This window comes from Garra rufa, chromosome 20, assembly GCF_049309525.1.
Source record: "Garra rufa chromosome 20, GarRuf1.0, whole genome shotgun sequence".
Classification (NCBI taxonomy): domain Eukaryota; kingdom Metazoa; phylum Chordata; class Actinopteri; order Cypriniformes; family Cyprinidae; genus Garra; species Garra rufa.
Genome location: NC_133380.1, coordinates 16,819,776 through 16,846,054, shown reverse-complemented (window position 1 = coordinate 16,846,054; position 26,279 = coordinate 16,819,776). Strand labels below are relative to the sequence as shown.

Below are 26,279 nucleotides of genomic sequence, written 5' to 3'. Positions count from 1 at the left end.
CTCCTCTATTTCTTGCAATCTCCGGACTTTTTAAGCAACGGTAAAATTCCGTCACCACAACAGAAGGCCCGCCTCTCCATTCATTCGATTGGACAATGGAAAAGAACGCGAATGACGTTGGGCGTTTTTCCGCTCAGAGTTGATTTTTTTTCAACTTCAGGCGCTCAGAGCGCTCCTGCAAAAACGCGAGGCGCAGCAGGCGGCGAAAACGCGAGGCGCCTGGGGCGCATAAGCAGCGCGTAGAACGCTCACTGCCAACAGAAAACCATTCAAAAGAGGCGCCTCCAACTGCAAAAACGCGTTCGGTGTGATCCGGGCCTTAGTGAATCTTTATAGTGGACATCGAATGCCCATTTTTCACAAGTTGTATAACACAAGATAGTTGTTCATGAGTCCCTTGTTTGTCCTGAACTGTTAAACTGCCCGCTGTTCTTCAGAAAAATCCATCCTTCTATAGTTGCATATGAGTCCCTCAGATGTCCTCAGTGAGAAAAGATGGATCTCAAAATAATACAGTCTTTGTTGGAAAGGGTTCAAATACACAAAAAACTGAAAACCCAAAGAATCTGAAGGATTTTTCTAAAGAACATCAGGCCGTTTAACTATTCAGGACAAACAAAGGACTTATGAACAACTATAACTAAACAAAAAACTCATACTCATATTTTGTCATAGGGCCCAAAATTGCGAGCGGCGCCCCTGCTTAAATGTATATTTTGGATGTTTTTCCACCAGTCTGAAAAACACATGGAGGCAAAATCTTAAAAAAAAAAAAAAAAAAAAAAAAAAAAAGTCCATGGGTGCCTGGGAAAAAAACAAAAACAATGTTTTTGCCTGTAGTGTTTTTGCCCTAATAAGGCCTTATTGAATGGATTAGAAAAGCATCACTGATTCTGAATTAACGAAAAGTCGCTTTACCGTACAGTTGCTGCAGCATCCACATGTAAATTTTCTCCTGCGGTATCATGGATCAAATATGCGATACACACATGCGCCAAAGGGGGCGCCATAACACAGTATAACCGCACCTCTGCATTCGGTTCGTGCAAAGTTGGAACCTAAAATAAAATGTTTTTCATTATGTTGTTATTAATACACAATGCAATATAATATAAATATTTGGAAATATAAAAATTAATTTAATTACCTAAACCGTTCATTATTTACTCATGAAGAGTCGTTCACTAAAATATGGACCTGCATATTGTTTTATTTATTTTTTTGTTGATTTCGTAGATTTGTTTCGCAAACAGACTGTTCACATCCTAGTAAGCTATGCAAACCTCTGTTCAGACACAGCGTGAGTGTAGTTTGTCAGTTGGGTCTATATAAATGGGCGAGACTGAAAGAGTTAATCAGACAAGTGGATGCGTGTTGCTCTTCCCTGTTTGCCAGTCTTGTTCCAGAGGTGTGACAGCGCTTTACAGTGGATAACTGGGATGTAAGCTGAAATGTGAGAGAAGATGTTAAAATCACCGTGCCGGCGCGATGCAGGGACCCTGTATGTGTTTTGCATGAAGGGGAGGATGTGATCTGCAAGATGTGACTGAGGAGAGCCGCAGATGAATATTAATTGGCATCGCAGGTCCGTGTGCATGGTGTTTTCTCACGTTCAATCTTCTTTTAAACGTCGCGTTTTCTTAAGCAGACAACCTTTAATGGGAATAATATATGAAATACGAATATCAGTAGATTTATACATGAACTGGATATGGCAGACAACAACGTATATGCTCCGTTAGATGCAGGGACGCATGAGGAGAAATCTGCCTGATGCCCTGTAAGATTTCTATAACCTTTTTGGTGTGCTAAATGTTCATATATGAGCATATCTTGTCATTTAAAACCAGCGGTTACGTTCTCTTATTCGCGTCTCATTCATCCAGCATGTAGTTCTTGCTGATGAAAGCGTCGCGCGTGGCTTTCAATGGGATTTTCCGTGGCATGTTGCTATGCGATGTATTAGTGATGCAAAACAGTCACACCTGTTATTTGTCGGATGGGATTGATTAACAGTAAATGTGTCGTGTGTAAATGCATGTGTTCTTTCGGATAAGCCACTCTGATCAATAATGCGATACTACGTATCCTGGCGTGTGCCTCAGTTTGATTCATTTCAGTGATTCGAATCTTTTAAATCAGCTACTTAAAAGATTAATTCTGTGATGCTTTCCACAGGTTACATCGCCAGTAGGTGGTCACAAGTATGAATTCGGAAATGCGTAGGCTTTCTATTTCTATTTTATAATTTAATAACGATATGAAATGTGCTAGTGTATAACGAACTCATTTTGTGTGTATTGAGTGAGTCATTCAATCTTTACTTAATCGGTTCTTTCAAACGCCGAATCGTTCGTCTTATACCTAAAAAAAATGTTTGTCTGTAAATCTACTAAAATATATCAGAAAGAGTGCTTGAACATCCTATTGTCCCACAAACAATCAACTCTAATAACTTGATCATGTTAGAAATATTGTCATAGCTTTTTGTATGTATTTTTGTATAGCTGTTTTTATTTGGTATTTTATATTTAATTTAATAGTTTTTTTGTAATTTTGTTATGTGTTTTTGTCACAGTTTCACTTCAGTGATTCGAATCCTTTGAATCAGATTAATTCAGTAATGTTTTCAGTGTTGCCAAATTCGTGTTTTTTTCTGTGGGATTGGGGAGGTTACCTATTGATGCCGTTGTTTTTATGTCCGCAGGTTGAAGCAACCCAAATAAGGTCATCTTTAGCCATTGTTATGCTAATTTTACCAGGGGAACCCAGCCAAAAAAGTGTATTTTCTCCCGAAAGCAATTGGGGTACTTTCAGGCTAGTTTTGAGTAGCAATTGGGTTTTATTGTGAAAACCTGGCAACTCTGTCTACAGGTTACATCACCAGTAGGTGGTCACAAGATTTTGGAATTGCATAGTTTTGCTATTTTATTATTTCATTTTAAAGGAGTAGTTCACTTTCAGAACAAAATTTACAGATAATGTACTCACCCCCTTGTCATCCTAGATGTTCATGTCTTTCTTTCTTCAGTCGTAAAGAAATTGTGTTTTTTTTTTTGAGGAAAACATTTTTAGGATTTCTCTCCATATAATGGACTTCTATGGTGCCCCCGAGTTTGAACTTCCAAAATGCAGCTTCAAAGGGCTCTAAATGATCTCAGCCGAGGAAGAAGGGTCTTATCTAGCAAAATGATCAGTTATTTTCTAAAAACATTTACAACTTATATACTTTAAAATCTCAAACGCTCGTCTTGCCGAGCTAGACAAGACAATCATTTGAGGTTAAAAAGTATATAAATTGTCTTTTTTTTTTTTTTTTTTTTTTAGAAAATAACTGATCGTTTTGCTAGATAAGACCCTTCTTTCCTCAGCTGTGATCATTTAGAGACCTTTGAAGCTGCATTTTGGAAGTTTAAACTCGGGGGCACCATAGAAGTCCATTATATGGAGAGAAATCCTGAAATGTTTTACTCAAAAAACATAATTTCCTTACGACTGAAGAAAGAAAGACATGAACATCTTGGATGACAAGTCGGTGAGTACATTATCTGTAAATTTTTGTTCTGAAAGTGAACTACCCCTTTAAGTGTGCTAGTATGCTATTACAAACTCATTTAATCTTCACTTAATCAGGTCTTTCAAACACTGAGTCGTTCATCTTATTGTCCTGAAATAATATTTTTTTGTCTGTAAAACTACTAAAAGACATCAGAAAGAGTGCTTGAACATCCTATTTTCCCACAAACAGTTAACTCTAATAACTTTAACTCCAGTTGTCAACTGCTATTGAGCTATAAAGCATACAAAAAAAAATCAGTTTCAGTAACACTCTTGCGTCATTTTAATTGCATATTGTCGTTAGCAGGGCCATAACAATGTTTAATGTACTTCTTAAACAAATTATTACAAAGATTACACTTGCAAAAAGTACCACGGTATTACCGCGTACCACTATAATAGCCATACTATCATGGATTTTATTTTTGTAATTAATTTTAAAGTTTTAGTAATTTTACTTAGTTTTTAGTACTTTCATCCCTGATTTGATTTCTTTTTTAATATTTTAGCTTTTACAGCATGTTTACTTATTTAAGTGTTTAGTTCTCATTTTCATGTTAGTTTTAGAAGTTTAAGCTAAGTCTAACTTTTGTCATTTAATATGTATATTTTATTTCAAGTAACATAACTAATTTTAATAGTTTGTTTCAGGAACAATACTGACCTGCAGCCAGCCATAAAGCAGTTGCATTTGTATCGTGCGGTTTTCTTTCATCCAGCCCACATCATAATGCTTAATTTGTATGACAATCAACAAATTTGCCCATTCATTTAAATGAGACATTTACATTTGGCCTATCGTGGCACATAATGAACTGCGCTTCTATAATTGAAGCTCCCTCAATCACGTCCCACTGTGTGCACCGCTAGCCGAGGATGATGAGTGTGGTTTGAAGTGTCTAGACTCTGAGTCACTCCGCTTTGCAAAGCACAGATTTCTTGCTCCATCTAGCACTGTCAAGAGTGTATTTTCAGCAGATCTCTTCTGTTTTTTGAGCTCCTCCCTCTCCGGGGTGCACTGGCAATAAAGAGTGCAAACTCAGTCAATAGTGGCTTGATGTGCACACAAGCCGGCACTAAAAACTCATGCTGGGAATTTAAGGGTAACATCTGTTTAGTTTGTTATATTTTTACCCTTATCTCTTAGTTTGCAGTATTTTAGATGGTTATAGGAAGTTTTAGACCAGAGCTAATTGCTTAAGGAGATAACAAACCCCATTTACTTTCATTGTATTGACAAAGACATGTTCCACTGAAGAAAGAAAGTCATACAGGTTTGGAACGACATGCGGTTCATGACAGAATTTTCATTTTTGGGTGAACAATCTCTTTAAAGGCTTGAGTCATGACCACAAATGACAGTGCAGGGTGTGAGTGTTAGCGTCCAAACAAATGGCTTTCTGTTATCTGTCCAGCTGCTAGCTGTCTGACCCCAGGACGGGGTCTGAGGTGGCAAAACAGTACACTGTCTCCAATCCGGCTAGGCTGTGAAATGTACATGTTTTCACAGAGGGATTTACCACAGTGTTGCCAAGCTGTAGTCGGCTTTGTTGCTGACTGTCTGTTTGTCTTTGTTTATCCAGTAGTAAAGAAAACACGGAGGAAAGAATTTCGTCTTTGGGTGGACAAGAAAGAGGAGTTGAGTAATTACTCAGGCAGAACCAACACACATTTAAGTTGTCCATTTGACTATTCTAGGAGAGATTTAGCTTTTTGTTGTGTTTTGTAAGGCTCTGATGTTCTGTAGTGCAATACTGCTCACTTCATGGACACATTAAAAGTTTTTTTTTTCTTTCTATTTTTACTGCACTCAATAAAGTTTGACCAAACATTCCAGAAAACTAGTATTCTCTCTAAAGTCATTGTTGGTTTGTTTATTAAATCATAAATAAAATCTATAAAAATGTATTTTTTTTGTTAACATTAAAGGTGATATATCATAAGACTTTAACTGTGTTTAAGTGCTATAATCGGGTCCCCAGTGCATCTACCAACCCAGAAACTGTAAAAAAAATAACAACCCAGTAACTTCTGGTAAGCCTTTATCCGCAAGCATGTGAAAAAAACTACTGCGTCAGAGTTCGGTTCCCCTGTGACATAGACAAGGGAATGTTATTATAATATTACCGCTCCCTAATTTGCACATTTCAACCCACGGCGCCATTATTTTAAGCAAAGTTTGATAACTTTCCTGTCTTAAAGTAAAATAAAAGTAAAATAAATTTGAATAAAGTCGAAATAACGAGAATAAAGTCAAAATATTATGAAAATAAACTCTAAAAAGTCCAAATATTTCTAAACTATTTCGACAACAAAGCAAAATTCTGAGAATAAAGTTGAAAAGATCATTCATAGCAATTATGATATCAAAGTCATAATATTTAGAGATTAAAGTCGAAATTACGAGAATAAAGGCGAAATGTTTCGAGAATAAAGTCAAAATATTTTAATAAAGTTGAAGTACTTTAAGAATAAAGTTGAAATATTTTAGGAATAAAGTCAAATATTTCTACAATAAAGTCAAAAGAAATGTTTCGAGAATAAAGTTGAAATATTTCGAAAATAAAGTTGAAATATTTTGAGAATAAAGTTGAAATATTTGAAGAATAAAGTCAAATATTTCTACAGTAAAGTCGAAAGAAATGTTTCGATAATGAAGTTATAATATTTTGAGAGTACATTCTAGTCTTTTGCGCATGCAAATGGCCGGATTTGGTGCACTGGGAGATATTCCAAAGTCTCAGCTTTTAAAAATTGGACTATGTTCTCAAAACATTTAGACTTTATTCTCGAAACATTTTAACTTTTTTCTTAAAACATTTCGACTTCAATCTCAAAACATTTTGATGTTATTCTTAAAATATTTAGATTTTATTCTCAAAACATTTTGACTCTATTCTTGAAATATTTAAACTTTATTCACAAAATATTTAGATTTCATTCTCGAAATATTTTGACTTTATTCTCAAAACAATTTGACTTTATTCTTATAATTTCAAATTGAATCTCGTAATTTCAGATTTTTTTATTTTTTATTTAACGTGGCACTAAAACACACTCATAATTTAGAGTCCCAGCCTCAGAGGAGACAAGAGAGCAGTGGATTTATTGATTTATTTACTGTATATTACACTGCTGCCAAACAGGTCTAGATGATTTGTAACTCGTGTGTTTTTAAAATAAATGTATATTTGACAGTTTAAGCACAATAAGACATGAAAGAGAACTTTAAACTAATATGGCTTTAAAACAGCACAATAGACATGATAATCAAAACCAAACAGATGTTTTTAAGCAGAGTATCTGAGGCATGAGCTGTAAAAGCACAGCCCTGTTCTGGAAAAGTGGGCGGGGAGCAGCAGCTTATTTGCATTTAAAGAGCCATGCACGAAAACAGTGTTTCTGCTTCCACTCAAAATAGGCATTTTCAAAATGCAGGGTCAGAAAGCTCTCTGATTTCATAAAAAATATCTTAATTTGTGTTTCGATGACAAATGAAGGTGAGTAATTAATGACAGAATGTTTTTTTTTCTGTGAACTATCTCTTTAAGAGAGCAGGTTCTCAATTCTGTAGCTGCTAAAATTGCTTGAACACAGTGGTTGCAGTTTGACCTCTGTAACCTGTTCTGCAGAGATCAAAGCGAAGCAGAGTAGAGGTTGGCAGGACAGCAGCTGGCTGTTCTTGAGAATCAGATATAAGGAGGGAGGGTCACTGCTGGTCACACTTGCTTCGTGCCTCAGAGCTATATATTATTATATTGAGCGCAGTCCTCTTTTATCGGTTTCCCCCTACTAATGGTCTTTGAGATCATCGATTACATCAGTTACATCGGTCAATCATAAATGAATAAAAAGACTCCACCTGCAGTGTTAAGTGTACTTGTACACTTATTTTATATTTCCTTGTTGATAATTACAGTCAAATTGCTTTGGAGACTATCATCACTCCATGTCGATTTAAATGTGTCCTCAATTATGTCTTTCTGTTTACTTACAAAATGCATGATTACACTCACAGCATGGCCCATTAAATGATGCTCAAGTAATTTTGTCGGTGACCCAGAAACGCTCTTCATTGCATCTCTGTTGTATTATGAACTCAGAAGTGATGCAATGGCCAGAGCAAGACAGAAAGTGAGATATTCAAGCAGTTTCTTTGTATGCTAGAGCCCTTTTGGTGTGCTAAAACAGGGCAGTGCAAATGAGAGACAGGTCATGACAAGTCCTTGGAATTGCCTTTGTCTGCTTTGAGAAAGCACTTCTCCCCCAAGCGCTAATCTCAGCCCCTCCAATTTCTACAATAAGGTCTCATGGTCGCAAATAGCATCAGATCCCTCTGCTATGCCAATTCACCATGCTGTCATGCGCTGGAAAAGTGTGTCATAAATTTCTAGGCTGCCTGTTCATAGTCAGTTGGTGTCGTTTTGCTCAAGTCAGTGAGTATGATTGGTGTTGTGTAGCATCCTTTAGAACAGGAGTTCTCAACTCTGGCCCTCGAGGTCCATTTTCCTGCAGAGTTTAGCTCCAACCCTAATCAAACACACCTGAACAAGCTAATCAAGCTCTTCATTACTAGAAAGTTACAGGCAGGTGAGTTTGATCAAGGTTGGAGGTAAACTCTGCAGGAAAGTGAACCTCGAGGGCCAGAGTTGAGAACCTCTGCTTTAGAAACCCCAACTTAATCTCATGATAAAATGTACCGTTTTTTTTTTACTGTATGATGCTTTGTACAGAAATGTGCAATGTATAAAGCAAGCATATGTAAATATGAAGGCTGCCTCTAAAGCTATCTTTCAGTGGGAGCGTCAGTTTAACCATTTCTTTGGCAATAAATCACAGTTAGCAGATGGAGGTGTTTAATGTGTCAATTTTAGTGCTTGAAAGCTCATAAACTCATTTTATGTTTCAGATTTTCTTTGGTTGACTCTTCCACCTAATAACACACTGAATCAAATGATGGTTGATTGTTTTAAAGCTTAAATATATCCGTTTTAAAACCAAATAATTACCTTCGGTATTGTCAGTTGCTCTTCCAAAGTTGAGAGGAATGCTGCATGCAGAGGTCAGTATCTTGCTAGGTAAACACTGCTGACTGTTAACGTTTGTTTGACCACATGACTATTGACTTAAAGGAATAGTTCAAAAATTCAATCATCATTTACTTACCTCATGTCTTTCAAAAAGGCATACGTTCAGCTGTGGAAGACAAAAATGAGAAAATGAGAAATCGAGAAGACTCTACTGAACCCTTTTTTATTCAAAGAGAATGAATAGTGACCAAAAAGGTCAAGGTTTAAAAAGAATGCAAAAAAAACTTTAAAACTTTAGTCATGATTCATTATTAGGGTCTTTTCCCATGCAGTTATTTTCGTGCTCTGCAGAAGAAAGCAAATCATACAGATTTGGGTGTACTGTCCCTTTAAATATACAATTGCTAATAAGACCTTTGCAGTTAACTTAACACGTGTGTTAGATAAACCTCTTCTACTCTAAAAGATAAAAAGAATTGTTTGCCGTAAATTTAGTACCGCAATGAGTATAAATCATTCCTGTCTGCGACGTTTAAGTTAGAAACCATATGGTTGTTACGGACGCTACAGCCTCACCTGTCCGCTTTTCAGACGAAACCATTGAAATAACTCGGATTTATATCTTCAGTTTAGACATGAATGTGATTTTATGCGGTTTATATACAGACAAAATGTTTGTAAAGATAACAGTCTTATAATTTATTTAAAATTGTGAGTGTTTAATATGTTATAGCCATTTTATAAGTTGTTAACCCCTGTCTGCGCGTGTAGATGGTTTCGTCCTTGTTGCCTTTAGGGCTCATAGAAAAGACTTGCTTGAGTTGCAACGTCTGCAAAAGAAGAAACGCGAAACTTTTGAGTTCGTGGATAAGAGACAACTTCTGGAGTAACATGTTAATATCGGACGTGCAATGAAATAAGCCTGCTTTTTCTTTCCTGTTGTGGATATCTTCTCAGTGACTTAATCTGGTCAAGGTAAGTCCTCGAAACTACACATTAAGGCAAAAAAGTTTATCCAGCCGCTCAAGCGTGTTTTACGTTATAATGTTACAGAGTTAATAGAAATATTTTTTTTCTCGTTTGACTCATGTTTTTTGTTTAGTTGTTGATGATAACGATTTGTAAATCAAAATCATATAGCGGATTAATTACAATCGCATTTTTAAGAAACAAAAGTTTATTTCGTAAGTTCTTCTTTGTTTAGAAAGTGTTTCGACGCATAGATTTTCCTGAAATTATAAAATACAATGCATTGGAGTACAGCTGTGTATACAGTCTCACCTGCTACAGCTGTCATTAACATGTCAATTCACATACTGTATGTTTTGTTATATGATGGTTGTAAACAGAAACAGACTCAAATCAGCCTTTTAAGTAGATGTAGTCATCTGTCAAATACAAATAAGGTGAAACTGCCCACTTTGTAGACATGAAATTGATTTTTATATTATATTTGCTTTTATAAGTTGAGTAACTATTTCTTTGCATAATAATTTCTTCCGTTAAACACCAAATCAAATGTTAGACACTAGTTTACAGCCACATTCACCATTTACCTTCATTGTATTTTGTTCCCTAAATGTGAAGTGAATGCTGTCTGAGACTCTCTGTTTAACAACTCCTTTTGTGAAAGTTTTGCATTTCTGGCAGATTTTGAGACAGTAATTCTCAACTGGTTTAGCTTTAGTAACCAGGTTTTACATGTGACAAGAACCGGCGACCCTACACTGTACAAAAGTAACAAAAATGTTTTTATTAATACCATGAAAACTGATTTGTAAATGTATATGGATCTCTGACTGTCATGCTTTTCCCTCTCTCACTCTTTATACTCTCACATATTTTGTCCTAGGACTTTGGGTGCTTTGTCATCAAATTCCCATAAATGCCTTGTTTATATATCTCTCATCGTTCTCCCCGAGTCAGGTTTTGATCTCCGAGCATTTATCCTCCCCTCTCTCCTCCCATCATGCTCTCTGCCAGGTCTCTACAAGAGTTGAGGTGTGCGATATCTGTTAGCATGTGTCCACCAGATGTGCTCGTAGTGTTTTGAAGAATCTTATCTGTTCAATTGATCCTAAATTAATTTTGAGAGCTTCTTGTTTTGAATATTTTGCCTCATTTATTTATACTTACACTTGCTGTTCATTGTTGTCTGTTTATCCTGCACATGGTGGTTTTATGTCTTGTTTTGTTGGGCACATTCCCAGCCACCCATCGTACCACATGACCCACACCACTTCCTCACAAACAAAAACACATTCTGCGTTATGTCCAAGTTTGCCAGCAGCCTTTATACTATAACTATGATCCATGAACAGTTTTGCAGCATTTGCCAATTTTTTTTTTACTTTATTTGTGATGTACAATGGATCCAAAGTGATATTTTATTTTATTTATTTTTTTATTTGTGGAAGTACAACAGATCTAAAGTATTTTATTTTATTTTGTTTGTGATGTACAATGTTTTATTTATTTATTATATTTGTGGAAGTACATGTGATCCAAAGTAATTTTATTTTATTTTATTTGTGACGTACAATGGATCCAAAATAAATTATTTAATTTTTATTTTATTTTATTTTATTTGTGGAAGCACAATGGATCTAAAGTAATTTATTACAAAATATCCAAAACATATATTTTTTATTTAATTTTATTTTATTTTAGATCACTGGATCAATTTTTTTTTTTTTTTTGTGATGTACAATGGATCTAAAATGTTTTATTTATTTATTTTATTTGTGGAAGTACAATTGATCCAAAGTATTTTATTTTATTTTATTTTATTTGTGACGTACAATGGATCCAAAATTAATAATTTTATTTTATTTTATTTTATTTTATTTGTGGAAGTACAATGGATCTGAAGTATTTTATTTTATTTTATTTTATTTTATTTTATTTTATTTGTGACGTACAATGGATCCAAAATTAATAATTTTATTTTATTTTATTTTATTTTATTTTATTTGTGGAAGTACAATGGATCTGAAGTATTTTTATTTTATTTTATTTTATTTTATTTGTGACGTACAATGGATCCAAAATTAATAATTTTATTTTATTTTATTTTATTTTATTTGTGGAAGTACAATGGATCTGAAGTATTTTATTTTATTTTATTTTATTTTATTTTATTTGTGACGTACAATGGATCCAAAATAAATTATTTAATTATTTTATTTTATTTTATTTGTGGAAGGACAATGGATCTGAAGTATTTAATTTTATTTAATTTTATTTTAGATCAATGGATCTAAAATGTTTTTTTTTTTTTTTTTTTACTTGTGGAAGTACAGTGGATCCAAAGTCATTTATTTTATTTTATTTGTGATGTACAATGGATCCAAAATAATTTTTTTTTATTTTATTTGTGGAAGTACAATGGATCCAAAGTGAAGGATTTATAATTTATGCCAGTAAATGCACTGGAATCTGAAATCAATATAGTCAGTATTTTAGATTAAGTTTAAATATGTAAACCTGGAAATAAAGTTTTTATGAAAAATTTTCATTTGTGATCTTAAATATTTTAGAAATGTAATTTTACCGTAGTCAACAAAATATAGGTAAAATTGTTGACATTAAAAGGCATTAAGTATACTGTATTTATGGTAAATTGTATTAAATGTTGCTCATTCATATCAAAATGAGTTGTTTGGTCATATAACTCAAAGCCACAGTAGTCTGCAAACCCAGATTTAAAACACTTGTTGGGTAACCTGGGATGCCACAATGACCTGATATGAGCTCTCACTTTCATGTTACCCTGACATGACGTAACTTCCAGAAAGAAGAGAGGTAATTGTTTAATAAATTATTTAGAGGCACAGCAGCGATTTAAGTAGGGAAACTACATTTTTAAATTAATTTTGGTAGTGCTGTTTGCCACTTTAAATTAATGTATTCTGATGTTACGTTTTCTGGCAGAACAAGCCATTAAACTTTTATATAGGCCATCATTTAGAGCACCGTGTTACAGCCAGCAGGAATATCTAGAAAAATGTAGTGTGTGCACAGTCATTTGTTAATTTTATGGGTCTGGTTTCCAGTCTTATCCGCCTCCAGCTATTTTTAGCTGTACAAAACAGCTCGTTTTGTTGCTTGATATTGCAAATTTGTGTCTTGCTGTATTATTTTAGTGTATTTACCATTTACTGCACATAGTTATTCTTCTCAATATTTCCCTGTATAGTGGCTAATGAACCGAAAGTCTTGCCCATAGGCTTACTTTCACGTTAAAGAATAAGGTGGATAACAAGCATATATCTTTTTCTCACTATTAAGGGCTCAGCAGTAAATTTAGAAGTCGCACAGTGGCTCCCCCTGCAGGCCATTGTGATACTGGGCATTGTGGACACTACACTACATGACATGCCTCATGTGATTCAAACTACAAGGTGTTGGGAGGTTCTCAAATCATTCTCAGTTCATTTGTAGCTTGAATTATACCATATTCATTAGATCTATGTTCTTATTTGTCCGCAGAAGCTGAGGGTAATTGGGAGCTAAAGACTTTGCAAGACTTCCTGAAATCCATTCTATGGAGGTCAAAGGTCGCCTGATTACTGCCATGGGCTTAGGGGCTCCAGGTGAGCCTATTTTTTTTTCATTTATTTTTATATTGAATATATACTGTAGATTTTTTGTGTTGGTCAATATTGGATATTTGCATGCTCATTTGTACCATTTAAAACTTTTTTTTCTAGTGTGTTTTATTGCATTTTGTTTTTATTTGATCAAATATAGCAGAAGTGTGAAGAACGGCAGTGTAAATATAATTTTAACATCATGCTCATGCACAGATGTCCAGGGCTGTCAGGACAGCAAGCTGCAAGCAGAGCGAATCTCAGAACTGCAGGAGCGAAAGCAGAGTCTGCAGAGCCTTTTGAACAGTCGTCTCGGAGAGCTGCGACAAGTGTGTCTTCTAGAGGCGGTGAGATGGTTTATTAAACTTTGGAGTATTTTATTATTGCAAATTATTGTTACAGTATTTTACTTTTACACTACCAGTCAAAAGTTTTTAGATTTTAAATGTTTTTTTTAAAGAAGTCTCTTCTGCTCACCAAGACTGTATTTATTTGATCCAAAGTACAGCAAAAACGGTAATATTTTGAAATATTTTTACTATTTAAAATAACTAGTTAATATATTTTCTAATGTAATTTATTCCAGTGATCAAAGCTTAATTTTCAGCATCATTACTCCAGTCCTCAGTGTCACATGATCCTTCAGAAATCATTCTAATATGCTGATTTGCTGTTCAAGAAACATTTATTATTATTATTATTATCAATATTTAAAACAGGTGAGTACATTTTTTCAGGATTCATGGATAAATAGAAAGATCCAAAGATCAGCATTTATCTGAAATGAAAAGCTTTTGTATCAATACACAATATATCATTCGAATGCTTCAGTATAATTTAATTTGGGGGGATTATAGAAATTAAGACTTTTATTTAGCAAGGATGTAAATTGATCAAAAGTGATGATGAAGACATTTATAATGTTACAAAATAATGTTACATACCTATTTCAGATAAATGCTGAGTTCTTCTGAACTTTCTATTCTTCAAAGAAACCTGAAAAAAAAAAAATCTACTCTGCTGTTTTCAACATAATAATAACAATCATAATAATAAATGTTTTTTTTTTAGCAGCAAACCACAATATTAGAATGATTTTGGAAGGATCATGTGACTGGAGTAATGATACTAAAAATTTATCTTAGAAATCACAGAAATTAATTTTTTTTTAATTAAACTTGAAATTAAAATTTGAAATTACAATTTTAGAAATTACATTTTAAAATTTTACTGGTTTTGCTGTACTTTGGAGCAAATAAATGTATGCTTTGTGAGCAGAAGAGACTTCTTTAACTCAAGCTCACTGAAATCAAGCAAACGGTCAGTGATTTAAAAAAAAGAATGAGAAAGTAATTGCAAGCAACAGGACAAAAAACTACAGTAGAACAAATCAATAAGAACTGCTACATACATTGTATAAAGTAATCAAATGTATAAAAACACTGCATTTTTTCAATGTCAAGGAAATATATATATATTACTTCTCATGAAGAGCAGTAAGAGATTTTCTTTCTCTTGTTGTTTGATTAACATGAATGATAGGCAGCAAGAATATAAGACTGCTGTCACTTTAAGAGCTGCCCGGATCCAATATACTGTTACACATGTGTTTTCTTTCTCAGCTGTTTGCTTTCACTTAAGACCTACTGTGTTTACAAGGATACTTGCAAAGACAGGCATTTTGACACTTAAACGTATGTGTATTGAACCACTCAAGGCCTATAAAGTGGCAAAAATAACTGTTCAGTACTCCTGCACTCTGATTTATTTATTTTTCTCTTTCTTTCTGTTTTGAAAGTGAATTCTTCTTTTTGATGATGTAATGGTTTTAGATTTGCATTGGTGTGTAGAACTGTTCGTTATTAAGTTGTGTTTTTTGAATGCAGATGTTACAACCATTTGTTCTAATGAATGGCAATAAACCTCATGACATTCCCCACTGTAGCAATTAGAAACTAAGTCAAATGTTTAAATGTCTGTACAGGAGCTCACAGGGAAGCTTCCACGGGATTTTCCTATAGAAGAAGGAGAAAGACCTCCTTTTGTTCAGCGCCGAGCTGGTTTGGCCCCTCATGTTACCTCAAAAGGAGAGGTGAGTCTGTTTTCTGAAAGCTAACGGAAGGGTTTTTCTATCAGTTTTATAAAATAACCATATCTGTCTTCCATGTAGGATGACCCAGGTCAGCGACGGCAGATGAAGGCTCTGTTCAGTGGTGCCCTGCGCCGGAGCATTGATTCTGATAAAAACGCATTGCACAATAAGAGGACAGTTCATCGGGGATGTCACACAGGTAGCACACACACACACACACACACACACACACACACACACACACACACACACACAAAGGTGCAAAACCATTTTTGGTAAACATTGGTAATTTGGTAAAAAGTGAATACGTTGGGAATGGCTCTAAAGGAGGTACATGGTAACTGAGTAATTGCCTTTGTTTTAAAAGACTTTGTGTTATAAACAAATAGCTTACACAAACAAAGAATTTATATAAAAAAGTCTACTGGCCTTTTACACTACTTCTCAAAAGTTTGAGGTCAGTAAAGACATTTAGAGTGTTACAAAAGTTCTTTTGAACTTTATATTCATCAACGAATCCCAAAAAAAGTTTATTTCAAAAGCTTTAACTTTGAAAATAAGAAATATTTTTTTAAAACCCTGATTTCTAAAGGATCAAGTGACACTGAAGACTGGGATTTTTAATTCAAATAGAAAACAGTTGTAAAATTGTAATACAATTTCACAATATTGCTGTTTTTACTGTATTTTTTAAAAATAAGCACAACCTTTGTGAGCATAAAAGATTTTTTTCAAAAGCATTTTGAACAGTACTGTGAACAATTGAGTCAAGAAAGTAATCTGATTATTTATATATTTAAATCTTAATTTTAATATTTATATAATGTATATTTCTATATTATCCACCGTATTTTTAAAATATTTGTTTTCTGGTAATGTGTTAGACTTCCAGTTCATAAGCCGCTGTAAGGAAATAATGAGAAGAATAACAGCTAAGTGCAGTAAACGGTAAAATTGTTTGCACTACTGTGTTCATAATTAAGATAATACATTAAAATAATATAGTAAGACACACCAGTTTGCAATATCAAGGAGCAAAATGAGCTGTTTTGTACAGAAAAAACAGCTGGAAGCAGGTTAGACCGGAGGCCAAACACATTAAATTTACAAATGGACGTGCCTGCTCTTACAGGAAAAATAAGGTGGATATTTATAGTATATTTACTAATATATTTGTAGATAATGTTGTTAATAATAATATTAATCGTATCATTGTGTAATTTTTTTTTTCCCCCATTTTTTTTAATTTTCAGAGGAAAATGTGAAGTCAGAGAGCAGTTCGATGTCAGACTCAACATCACATGACAATGGTGAGGCCTCTTAACATTATAAAACAACGAAGATACATCTCAATACTCTGATTCGTTTTACCACACTGGCCTGTTTATGACAGGCTGTAACTTTGATATACAACCCTGTCAACTGTGGTTTACAGAGGATTCGTCTCCCAGTGTGGCACCTGAGCATCGCTCCTTGTCTCACCCCCGGCTGGCCCCAGGCAGTCCTGACAGTAGGCTCTGTAGGAAGCTGTCGCCTGTGGAGATCTACTACGAGATGAGGACTCGCCGCAACTCGGCCTCAAGCTCTGTGAGGTAAGCGGTGGGGGAGGACAAGATGAGATGTTTCCGCAAAGTTGATACGGGTGAGTTTTACTCTACATTGATAACTTATGAATGTGTGGGTGTTCATTCAGCCCAAGCCACTCACTCCCAAGAAGCGCATCCAATGTGGAGGGCAGAAGTGTTCCAGCCACACCGCTGCTGTCCCGCACTGCACCAATCAGCGTCCATGTGAGGTAACGACTGTTTTATGACCACTCTCTCGCCTCCTCTGAGCCCATTGAGTTTTAACAGATCCTCCTAAAGTGTGCAGTGGGTTTGGTGGGGGGTAATTGAGAACGAATGGGGGAAAGTCATGTGAGAGGAGGCAATGCCTCCATCGCGATATGATTGGATATGCCTAGTTACGTTCACCTGTGATTGGTTCATGTGATAAATCCTGCCTCTTGTGTTTGTGCACATTCCGCGTTTGCGAATCGGTCTGAATGAACAATATAATGGCGTTAATAGGAAGACTAATTTAAAAAAGTAAGTAAACAACTCACACAAAATAAGATTTTAAATGGCATGAAACTACAATATGTGGGAATTTTTAGTAAGTAATCAGTTTGGTGAAATTTTAAGTAAATCTTTAATGACTGATTCAAAAATAGTTAAAAATTAACTATTAAAAAGAATAGCTGAACATAAGCTCACAAATAAAATATATTGTTTTAATTGTTAGCGCCTTGAGTTATTATTCAGGAATAAATATAAAATGCTTAGAAACACTAATTTGATGAGATTCCTACTTGACTTTAATAAATAGAGAATTGATTACATTGTTAATGTAAAAATATAAAATAGACTCACGTTTTTCTTTCTTTCTGATAGTGTGAGTAATATTTGAATGAATTACATTTAATACATAAATACATTTGATTTGGGTTCAGACAGTTTCATTTAGCTCCCCACGAGTTTAAAACACAAATGCACATCCTTTTGCACTATGCATCGAAAACCTATATATGAACACACTGTTGAACCACTAATAACTGTTAAGGCTTATTTTGCCGCATTTATATAAGCCTTTTGATGGGTTGCGTCAAGGAAAAAACGCTTACACGTACTTTGTGAATGAATCGCGTGTGCCGAACTCATACACTCTCTTTCATCCATAAACGTTCCTTTCAGTTAATGTACGTAGTCTTAAGTGCCTGCCACAGCAAATCAGCGCACGCTGTCGTGAATAATTAATTGAATCGACTTCTCATAGGATAAGAACACGCAGCGTCATGAAAATTTATGAGACACCGACGCGTCATCGATGTACTATAGTCCATCGCCGCGTCACAAACGGTGACGTCAGGACAATGTAGATTTTAAACCCGGAAGATGAAAATAATTAACCAGTTATCTCTAACAATTAATATTAACAGATGCCAACGTTGCTTTCTATGATGTGCAACACAAACACTTCTGCTAAAATCTCAGAAAAAGTTGTCTGGGGTTTCGTAACCCTTTAAAAAAAAAAACACTACCATTCAAATTTTTGGTGTTGTTAATTTTTTTTTTTTTAACGTTATGCTCAAATTTTATGCTCAACAAGACTATGTTTATTTGATCAAAAATACAACAAAAGTTAATTGTTAAATGCTTGTTTGGTGCTCAAAAACATTTCTTATCGTCAGTGTTGAAAACAGTTGTGCTCCTTAATATTTTTGTGGAAACCATTAAACTCTTTAAAGAACTGCATTTAAAATAATTCAAAAGAACAGAATCTGTTTGAAATAGAAATCTTTTGTAATATTATAAATGCTATTTACTGGCACTTTTGATTAATTTAAAGCATCTTTGCAGAATTAAAGCATTTTAAATACTGACCCAAAACACTTGAATGTATTACACTCAAATATTGGGAATAACAAAAATAAAACTGAACTGTTTTATCAGTACTTTTCAGTTAAGAATGAAATTGTATATGTATTTTGTTTATTTATATATATATATATATATATATATATATATACACACACACACACACATTGTGAGGGTGCCCTCAACTAAAGACTATTAGTCGCACTTTAATGAGCCCTAAATTGCCTACATTGTCTAATAAGCTCAAGCGCATACAAAAAAGCTTGCCACAGCACACCGCCAGAAGTAACAATTATGAATGTGTCCAAAAAAAAAAACAGTAAGGAAGCTGCATTAACTAGTGCTTTCTTTGTTTTCAGTGTAAGAGATGAAGTTGGCGACACTGACTCATAGCAGCTGCCTTAAATTTTTTTTTAATTAAATCAACTTAAGTCCTTTTAACTCACAAGTTAAATAAACTCATTTTTAGTGTAATACGTTAAAATGACTTGTAGTTTTAAGCTGATTTAACTTAAAATTTTAAGGCAGCTGCTGAACTTAAGTTTTTAAGTTGAATCTGGTGAAAACTTTTTACAGTGTAGTAGTGGATGCGCCTATATGCATGTTTCATATGCATTACAGAATCTGAGAATATTTGTTTTCCATTTGAATTGGTTCTTCTAAAAGTAGACATTACACTCTCTATAGATATATTTCTCACGTCTGTAAGGCAAGTATATAAAGTGTTTTGAAATTTCGTGCTCAAGTTCACAGAGACCGAGACGGCAGAAAGCGTATCCTGTTTGCTTTCATTATTTTACAAAAGTACAATGTTTCGTTGTTATTCTGAGTGCACACAAATAAACAAAAGTCTTTACAGATTTGTAAGATAAATATTACTTTTATCTGTATGACCAAAAATGGAGCATTTTAAGACCGATGGATGTCCTGCCCGATGATTATATTACCACATAAACCAGTCGTTAACAATCTGTTCATCATGGACTGCATGACTTTGCCACTTCCTGTGAATGTTTTTTTCCTGTGACTAAGCAACTAATAGAATTTTGGTGGACCAAGCCTCTTCTCATTGACTAACAGTTAGTCAACTATTAGGGAGCAGCCCTTCTAGATTGTCTTTACCGTAAAGAATAATCCAGTGTAATTTGGACAAAATAAAATCTATGCAGACAGCATAATTATGTTGTCTACATATTGGACCAGGCCTCATATCAGGAGTGCACTTACGGTGCCCTCAGATAATGTAACCTCACTACATTATCACTGTAGATACAAATGTATTTAAAAAAAATCTTATTACTACTAATAACTTAGTACTGTCTTTTCCTCCTGCCAGGCCGGAGATGTCTGGTGGTATTGCACTGAAGCAGTGGTGTGGCAGTCCAGATGTTCCTCAATTTGTCCCGTTGGCATCTTTGGAGGGCTCCTCTTCTGATCGCCGCAGCTGCCCGTACAGCTCCCGTGCCCGTCGTAGCAACAGCTCTGAGGCGCTACTCGACCGCTCAAGTCTCCCAGAGCCCGGTCCACCCCGCAACGGCATGCCTACCCGAGCTGGACCATACAAGAGCTCAGAGTCCCTCACGGATGGGAAGCTCCGTCAGATCTACCAAGGCAGCCCAGACAGACAAATGATGGGATTTAAAGACCAGGGTCGAATGCGCTCCTCTCTCGGGGGCCAAAGCAGTGGCACGGGTTACAATGAGATTTTGATGGACTACATTTGGGGCAAACAGCAAAAGAGGCCTGTCCAGGCTCAACAGAACCAGTCGGCAGGACGAATCTGGCCGGACTTCTCCACTCCTCCATCGGGTACCCCTCCGCACTATAATGGTTTCTCTCATTCGCAGTTACATCTGGCCGCCGCCCCACCTTCCTACAGTCCCATGCTCCTGCGGGGTCAAGAGGCCGAGCCTCGTCGGGTCAAAGTGACACGAACAAAATCTTGTGGCCCCTTTATTCCTTTACAGCAGCACCCGCAGGATGCTGTGTTGTTCTCTGCGTATGATCCATCACATCCCTCTGCTGGATCCACCACTTCTTCTATTCCCAACCTACACCCTCATCACACAGAGCTGTCCGCTGCTGCAGCGTTTGGCCGCAGACCGCCTCAGTTCTCTCTGCCCACTCCTGAGGACTCCACTCGCAGTCTGCACAAGGCACTGGCTCTGGAGGGACTCCGGGACTGGTATCTGAGGAACGCCTTAGGTTATTCCAAAGGTCACGAAGGACTCGGCATGCGCCACTCACATACTCACCACCTGGTGCACCAGCCTCAGTCCGTTACAGCCGACCCACTGTACTCTGTGCACCGTCAAATACCTCAGTCAGCTTCATTTCATGGGCATCCCTTGCATGCCAGGTGAGTTTTCTGCATTTTTAATTCACTTTCCCATGATTATGTAAAACTTGTGAAGAATTTGTGAGACTGGAAAAGTAAGGGAAATTAGAATAACTACTACTACTACTATAATAATACTACTAATAATAAACTTAAAAAATACAATGTTACTTCTTGCTCAGCTGCTTATCGGTTCTTATAGGGATAGTTCACCCTAAAATTAAAATGACCTCATGAATTACTCACCCTCAAGCTATCCTAGGTGTATAAGGCTTTCTTCTTTCAGATGAATACAATCTGAGTTATAATAAAAATGTCCTGGCTCTTCCAAACTTTATAATGGTAGTGGATGGGGTTTAAGATAAAGTTAGATGGATGAAGTCCAATAAAGGTGCATAAATCCATCATAAACAGTATTCCGTGGCTCCGGTGGGTTAATAAAGGCCTTCTGAAGCGATTCAACGTGTACTTCGTCCTATGTCATCTGTTGAAACGCCACTCTCTAGCTAGAGATTATGGTTAATAAAGTTCTAAATATGAATATTTTTCTTACACAAAAGCATGAATATGTTTATGAAGCCCTATATTAGGTACTATAGGTGCTGTGTGGAGAACTTTTTATGATGAATTTATGCACTTTTATTGGACTTTAAAATCTTAAACCCCATTCGCTGTCATTTTTAAGCTTGAAAAGATCCAGGACATGTTTTAATTAGGGCCGGGACTCGATTAAAAAAATTAATCTAATTAATTAGAGGCTTTGTAATTAATTAATCGAAATTAATCGCATTTTAATCGCATATAAATATTTGACCTGAGAACAGTGAGAAGTAAGTTTTTTCATATGGATTTTTAGTATACCATTGAATAATGACTGAATACATAAACTTAAGCAACAAAATATTGTTTATTTTTGTTCAACCAAGTCCAACAGACCAGTGCAATATTGCCATTAACTGTAGCAATAGGATACAGTGTTTCCCCTAGGTTTCCATTCTTTTTTTCTCGGTACTTTACCCTACTTTGTGTAATAACGAAAACATTTATTTCAGTGAAAAAATAAACCCAAAACTCTCTATTTTAACATTTTGAACAATAGGGCTTTACAATCTTTTGCTTTTTTTTTTTTTTTTTTTTTAAGAAATTCTTGTGTTTTAATTTTTCTCATAATCAAATGAAAGCATAAACATTTATTTATTTTTAATCAAACGAAAAAATAAACCTTTTTAATTTTTGGCAAACAAACAGAGGTTTGCTTTTAAAATCAATAAATAATAATAATTTAACATTTAAATAATAATCGTAGTATTTTTTCCTACAATTAAGTGGTTAATCTTGTTGTTATATTTATTTTTTATCATATATATTGTTTTTTGTCAATTATTATTTAAATAGGAATATTGTTCTGTTTCATGTTAAACCGTACTTTTATTTTGACAGGTTGCCGTGAAGTTTCTGTGTGTAAAGTATGATATGATGCTAGTTTTCTCAAATGAAACGGTAAATGTGACACTGACAGTAGCTTTGGAGATTGAGTCTATCTGTTCATGTGAGATGCAAATGCAAAAAATTAACGGGAGCATCACGCGTGCAGTAAAAAAAAAAAAAAGGCGTCTCTGCCATTCATACATACAGAGGCAAACGGGACATGCAGGATTCATATTAAAACGGTCTTTTTGCATTTCAGTTTTCACAGACACTAGTCCATATCGCGATTTGAATTAAGTGACAGACCAACTTTTGATTTATCAATCCAAAAATCGACGAATTTACGTGGCATTCCACGCTATAGTAAATTCGGTTCTCTTACTAGAGGGAACGAGTACTGCGTAAGAAGTATCTTACGCTAGGGGAAAATCCTTTTCTGCGAGATATTGAAGCCAAAAATTATCCTTAATTTTGAAATAATGTAAAGCGCGTTGCAGCAGCATACAGACATAGGCGAAACAGCTTGCGCGCCTATTGGCTGCTCTGCGGCAACTGCAGCAGCCTATTAGAGCGAGGCCTGACGCGACGCCAGATCCAATGGGGGCATTTCGCGCCCTTTGCGTCGCTTCGCGCCCTTTTCGTAGCTTCCCGCCTAAAAGGGCGTGGTCTAGGCCTATAAATATCGCTCATAGGCAGCTATTATCTGATTTTTCATCCTTCAAGCGAAGCAAACGCATCGCTGGAGCCGGAGAAGAAGCCGCCGTCGATTGCAAGCATCTCAGCGGGACGAGTCTCTGAAGCTGCTGGCCACGCCGCCTTCCGTGCCTTCCTGCTGCGCTTTCCGGCGCTCATATCCTTTAATATCTCAAGTGTGTGTCGCCGCTGCGATACACACTTCTCTATAAAAGAGCAGGCGTCTTTTTAAAGATGCCTTCCTGCGGCTCATGCAGAGCCACACTCAGTGACGGGGACCGCCATATCGTCTGCGTTTCCTGCCTGGGTGAGGAGCACGCGGCGCTCGCGCTCGCTGAGGGCGGCTGCCCTCATTGTGAACTACTGCCGATGGCGACTCTGAGGACTCGCCTGGCACTCTTCGCCGAATCTGCTCCCCCGCCCGCCACGGTGTCGCGCCGTAAGAAGCGCCGTGCCCAGCGGGCACCGGAACCCCCCCCCAGCCGACAAAGCTCGCCGGTTCGCCCGCCAGCTTCACCAATCTCGTCAGCCTCCGTCCCAGATGTTAAGTGGCCGCTGCCCGCCGCCGCTTGCACCGACACGGTTGACGAGGGCACAGTTATGGAGGAGGAGGATTCCTGCTCTATTCTGGCGTCAGGCAGTGAGGATTGGACGAGCTCTGTGGACCTCGCTCCCCCCGCCCACGCTCCGTCAGGCTCGAGAGCTTCGATCGAGGCAGAACTGATGAGGATTCTGACACAGGCCACGGCGTGCCTTGGCCTCGAGTGGTCCTCACCGGAGCAGCCCGCTCATAACAGGTTGGACGGCTGTTTTCTGCCGAAAGGGGAACGCGCTTCGAGCGCGTGCAAACCAGCGCCTTTTCTTCCTGAGCTTCACGAAGAACTGGCTAAATCCTGGAGCGCCCCTTACTCAGCGAGAGTGCGCCCATCCTCTTCTCTAGCGTTCTCCACTGTGGACGGCGCCGAGAAAAAAGGATACCTCTCTCTGCCGCCTGTCGAGGAGGCGATAGCAGCCCACTTGTGCCCGCCCTCCGCTGGACGGCGTGCTAAGTCGACGCTGCCGTCTAAAGCATGTCGCCAGACGTCAAACCTGCACAGCCGCGCTTACACCGCCGCTGGGCAGGCAGCGTCAGCGCTGCACACAATGGCCACGCTGCAGGTTTTTCAGGCTGACCTCCTCCGAAGGATGGATGAGGAAGGCCCTGACGCGATTTGTGTGCCGGACCTAAGGAGCGCCACGGACCTCGCACTCCGCGCTACAAAGTCTGCAGCACAGGCCATCGGACGCAACATGGCTTCGCTCGCTGTAGCCGAAAGGCATTTGTGGCTGACGCTTTCGGAGATGGCTGAGTCTGAGCGCACCGCGTTCTTCGATGCTCCGCTCTCTCCCGCTGGCCTTTTTGGATCCTCTGTCAAGGACTTTGCAGAGAGATTCGCTGAGGTACAGAAGGCGTCCCAGGCGATGAGGCACTTCCTGCCGAAACGCTCCAGCTCTGCAGCCGGCCGTGTGAAACCGCCCGCGCAGAGCGCACGACCCCAGCCACAGCCCGCTGTTGCCGCTTCGCAGCGCCACCGAGCGCAGGGCGCGAGACCGCGTTCCCGCTCTTCTGGCCGCCGTCCCGCTGGTCGCGGCCCGAGACCCAGGTTGGATTTGAAACCTGAGCCTCCGAAGCAGTCCTAACAAAGCTAGGAAAAAGACGGTGCGCGAGTCCCGCTGTCGCCGGACCCCCACCAAAGGTATTTGCTTGTTCAGTTCCAAGTATTGTGACTGTTCCAGTGTATTTTGCAGCCAACAAACCGGCTCTGTCGCCCGTTTGCCTGTACTCAAAAGCCGTTCTCACGGCTACCCAGATAAATCCAAAAAAGAGTGTATTTTCTGGTGTCCCGGCCACGGCCGATGGTGTTTCACGTGTCAGAATGCCCACTCCCCAGTGCCCATTTCTACACATAAGCACACCCTGTCTAACAGGTCAAGCGCACATAAAATCGACTCGAATCGATTGCGCTTCACAACCGGCCACGGCCGATGGTGTTTCAAGTGTAGTCAAAATGCCCACTCAGTGCCCATTTCTACACACAAGCACAACATGTCAGACAGACCCTGCGCACATAAAATCGGCTCAGATCGATTGCGCTCCACAGGTGATAGACGTGCCCACTTTACAGTGCCCACAGACATCACATCACGCACGTCAAAAGGTTTCCGTAAAAGCGAAACTAACGTGCATGCAGGCGAACGGTGTTTGCAGTGTGTTAAATGTGCCTGTTGCCACACGACCACATCCACACACAGACATAATAGTTCCCGCTATCAGCGTGCCCCACGCCTCGAATGTCAGCACGTCTCTAGTGCCACAGCACTCCGAAACCACTCCGTTACGGATAGAACGGAGCGCGTTTCGTATTCAACCTCTAGCTATTCATGCAAACGCATGGGAAAAGCTTCCAGGGGTTTCGAAATGGGTGCTGGACATTATAAAAGGAGGCTATTCGCTACAGTTTCACCGACGCCCGCGCCGCTATACAGCGCGCGTCGAGACCACAATGCAGACAGAAGCAGCACAACTGCTTCGAGCCGAAGTGGCGAAACTATTGAGCAAAGGAGTCATAGAGCCCCTCTCTCAAACTCAAAGTGAAGGAGGGTTGTACAGCAGATATTTCCTGGTACCGAAAAAAGACGGGGGTCACAGACCCATATTAGATCTAAGGCAACTGAACAAAGCGCTGGTGAAGCGTCGGTTCAGGATGCTCACGACCAGAAAAATCCTCGCGCAAGTTCGCCAAGGAGACTGGTTCGTGTCAGTGGATCTGAAAGACGCGTATTTTCAAATACAGATAGCGTCACGTCACAGGCGATTTTTGAGATTCGCCTTCGAGGGCCAGGCATATCAGTACACAGTCCTGCCGTTCGGTTTGTCCCAGGCACCCCGTACATTTACAAAGTGCATGGACGCAGCGCTCGTTCCTCTCAGACTGAAAGGCGTGCGCATACTGAACTATTTGGACGATTGGCTGATTCTAGCGCAGTCTCGCTCAGTGCTTGTACAGCATACGACCATGTTACTCGATCACCTCGAGAATTTGGGTCTCAGAGTCAATTGGGCGAAGAGCTCCCTGTCCCCCAGTCAGAAAA

At 37.9% G+C, this 26,279-nt stretch overlaps 2 protein-coding genes across 2 annotated transcripts in view; both read left to right on the top strand.

The window, feature by feature from the left end:
• Positions 1 to 1,446: 1,446 nt before the first annotated feature.
• Positions 1,447 to 21,051, top strand: LOC141293771 (coiled-coil domain-containing protein 120-like). Its single transcript, XM_073825828.1, has 10 exons — positions 1,447 to 1,585; positions 12,879 to 12,991; positions 13,080 to 13,183; positions 13,397 to 13,527; positions 15,165 to 15,272; positions 15,351 to 15,471; positions 16,526 to 16,582; positions 16,708 to 16,864; positions 16,966 to 17,067; positions 20,025 to 21,051. The coding sequence occupies exons 3-10, from the start codon at positions 13,135 to 13,137 to the stop codon at positions 21,049 to 21,051; spliced, it is 1,752 nt and encodes a 583-aa protein (XP_073681929.1). The 5' UTR covers positions 1,447 to 1,585; positions 12,879 to 12,991; positions 13,080 to 13,134.
• The window catches only part of ccdc120b (coiled-coil domain containing 120b), a 39,946-nt gene continuing 15,124 nt past the window's right edge, over positions 1,458 to 26,279 (top strand). The window contains exon 1 of the mRNA XM_073825827.1: positions 1,458 to 1,585. The gene's annotated coding sequence lies outside the window, so the exon portion shown is untranslated. The remainder of the gene's footprint in view (positions 1,586 to 26,279) is intronic.

Coding starts and splice junctions, on each gene's coding strand:
- LOC141293771 (XM_073825828.1), top strand. CDS start 13,135: ATGGAGGTCAAAGGTCGCCTGATTACTGCCATGGGCTTAGGGGCTCCA. Junction 13,184..13,396: donor CATGGGCTTAGGGGCTCCAG/GTGAGCCTATTT, acceptor GCTCATGCACAG/ATGTCCAGGGCTGTCAGGAC. Junction 15,472..16,525: donor TCATCGGGGATGTCACACAG/GTAGCACACACA, acceptor TTTAATTTTCAG/AGGAAAATGTGAAGTCAGAG.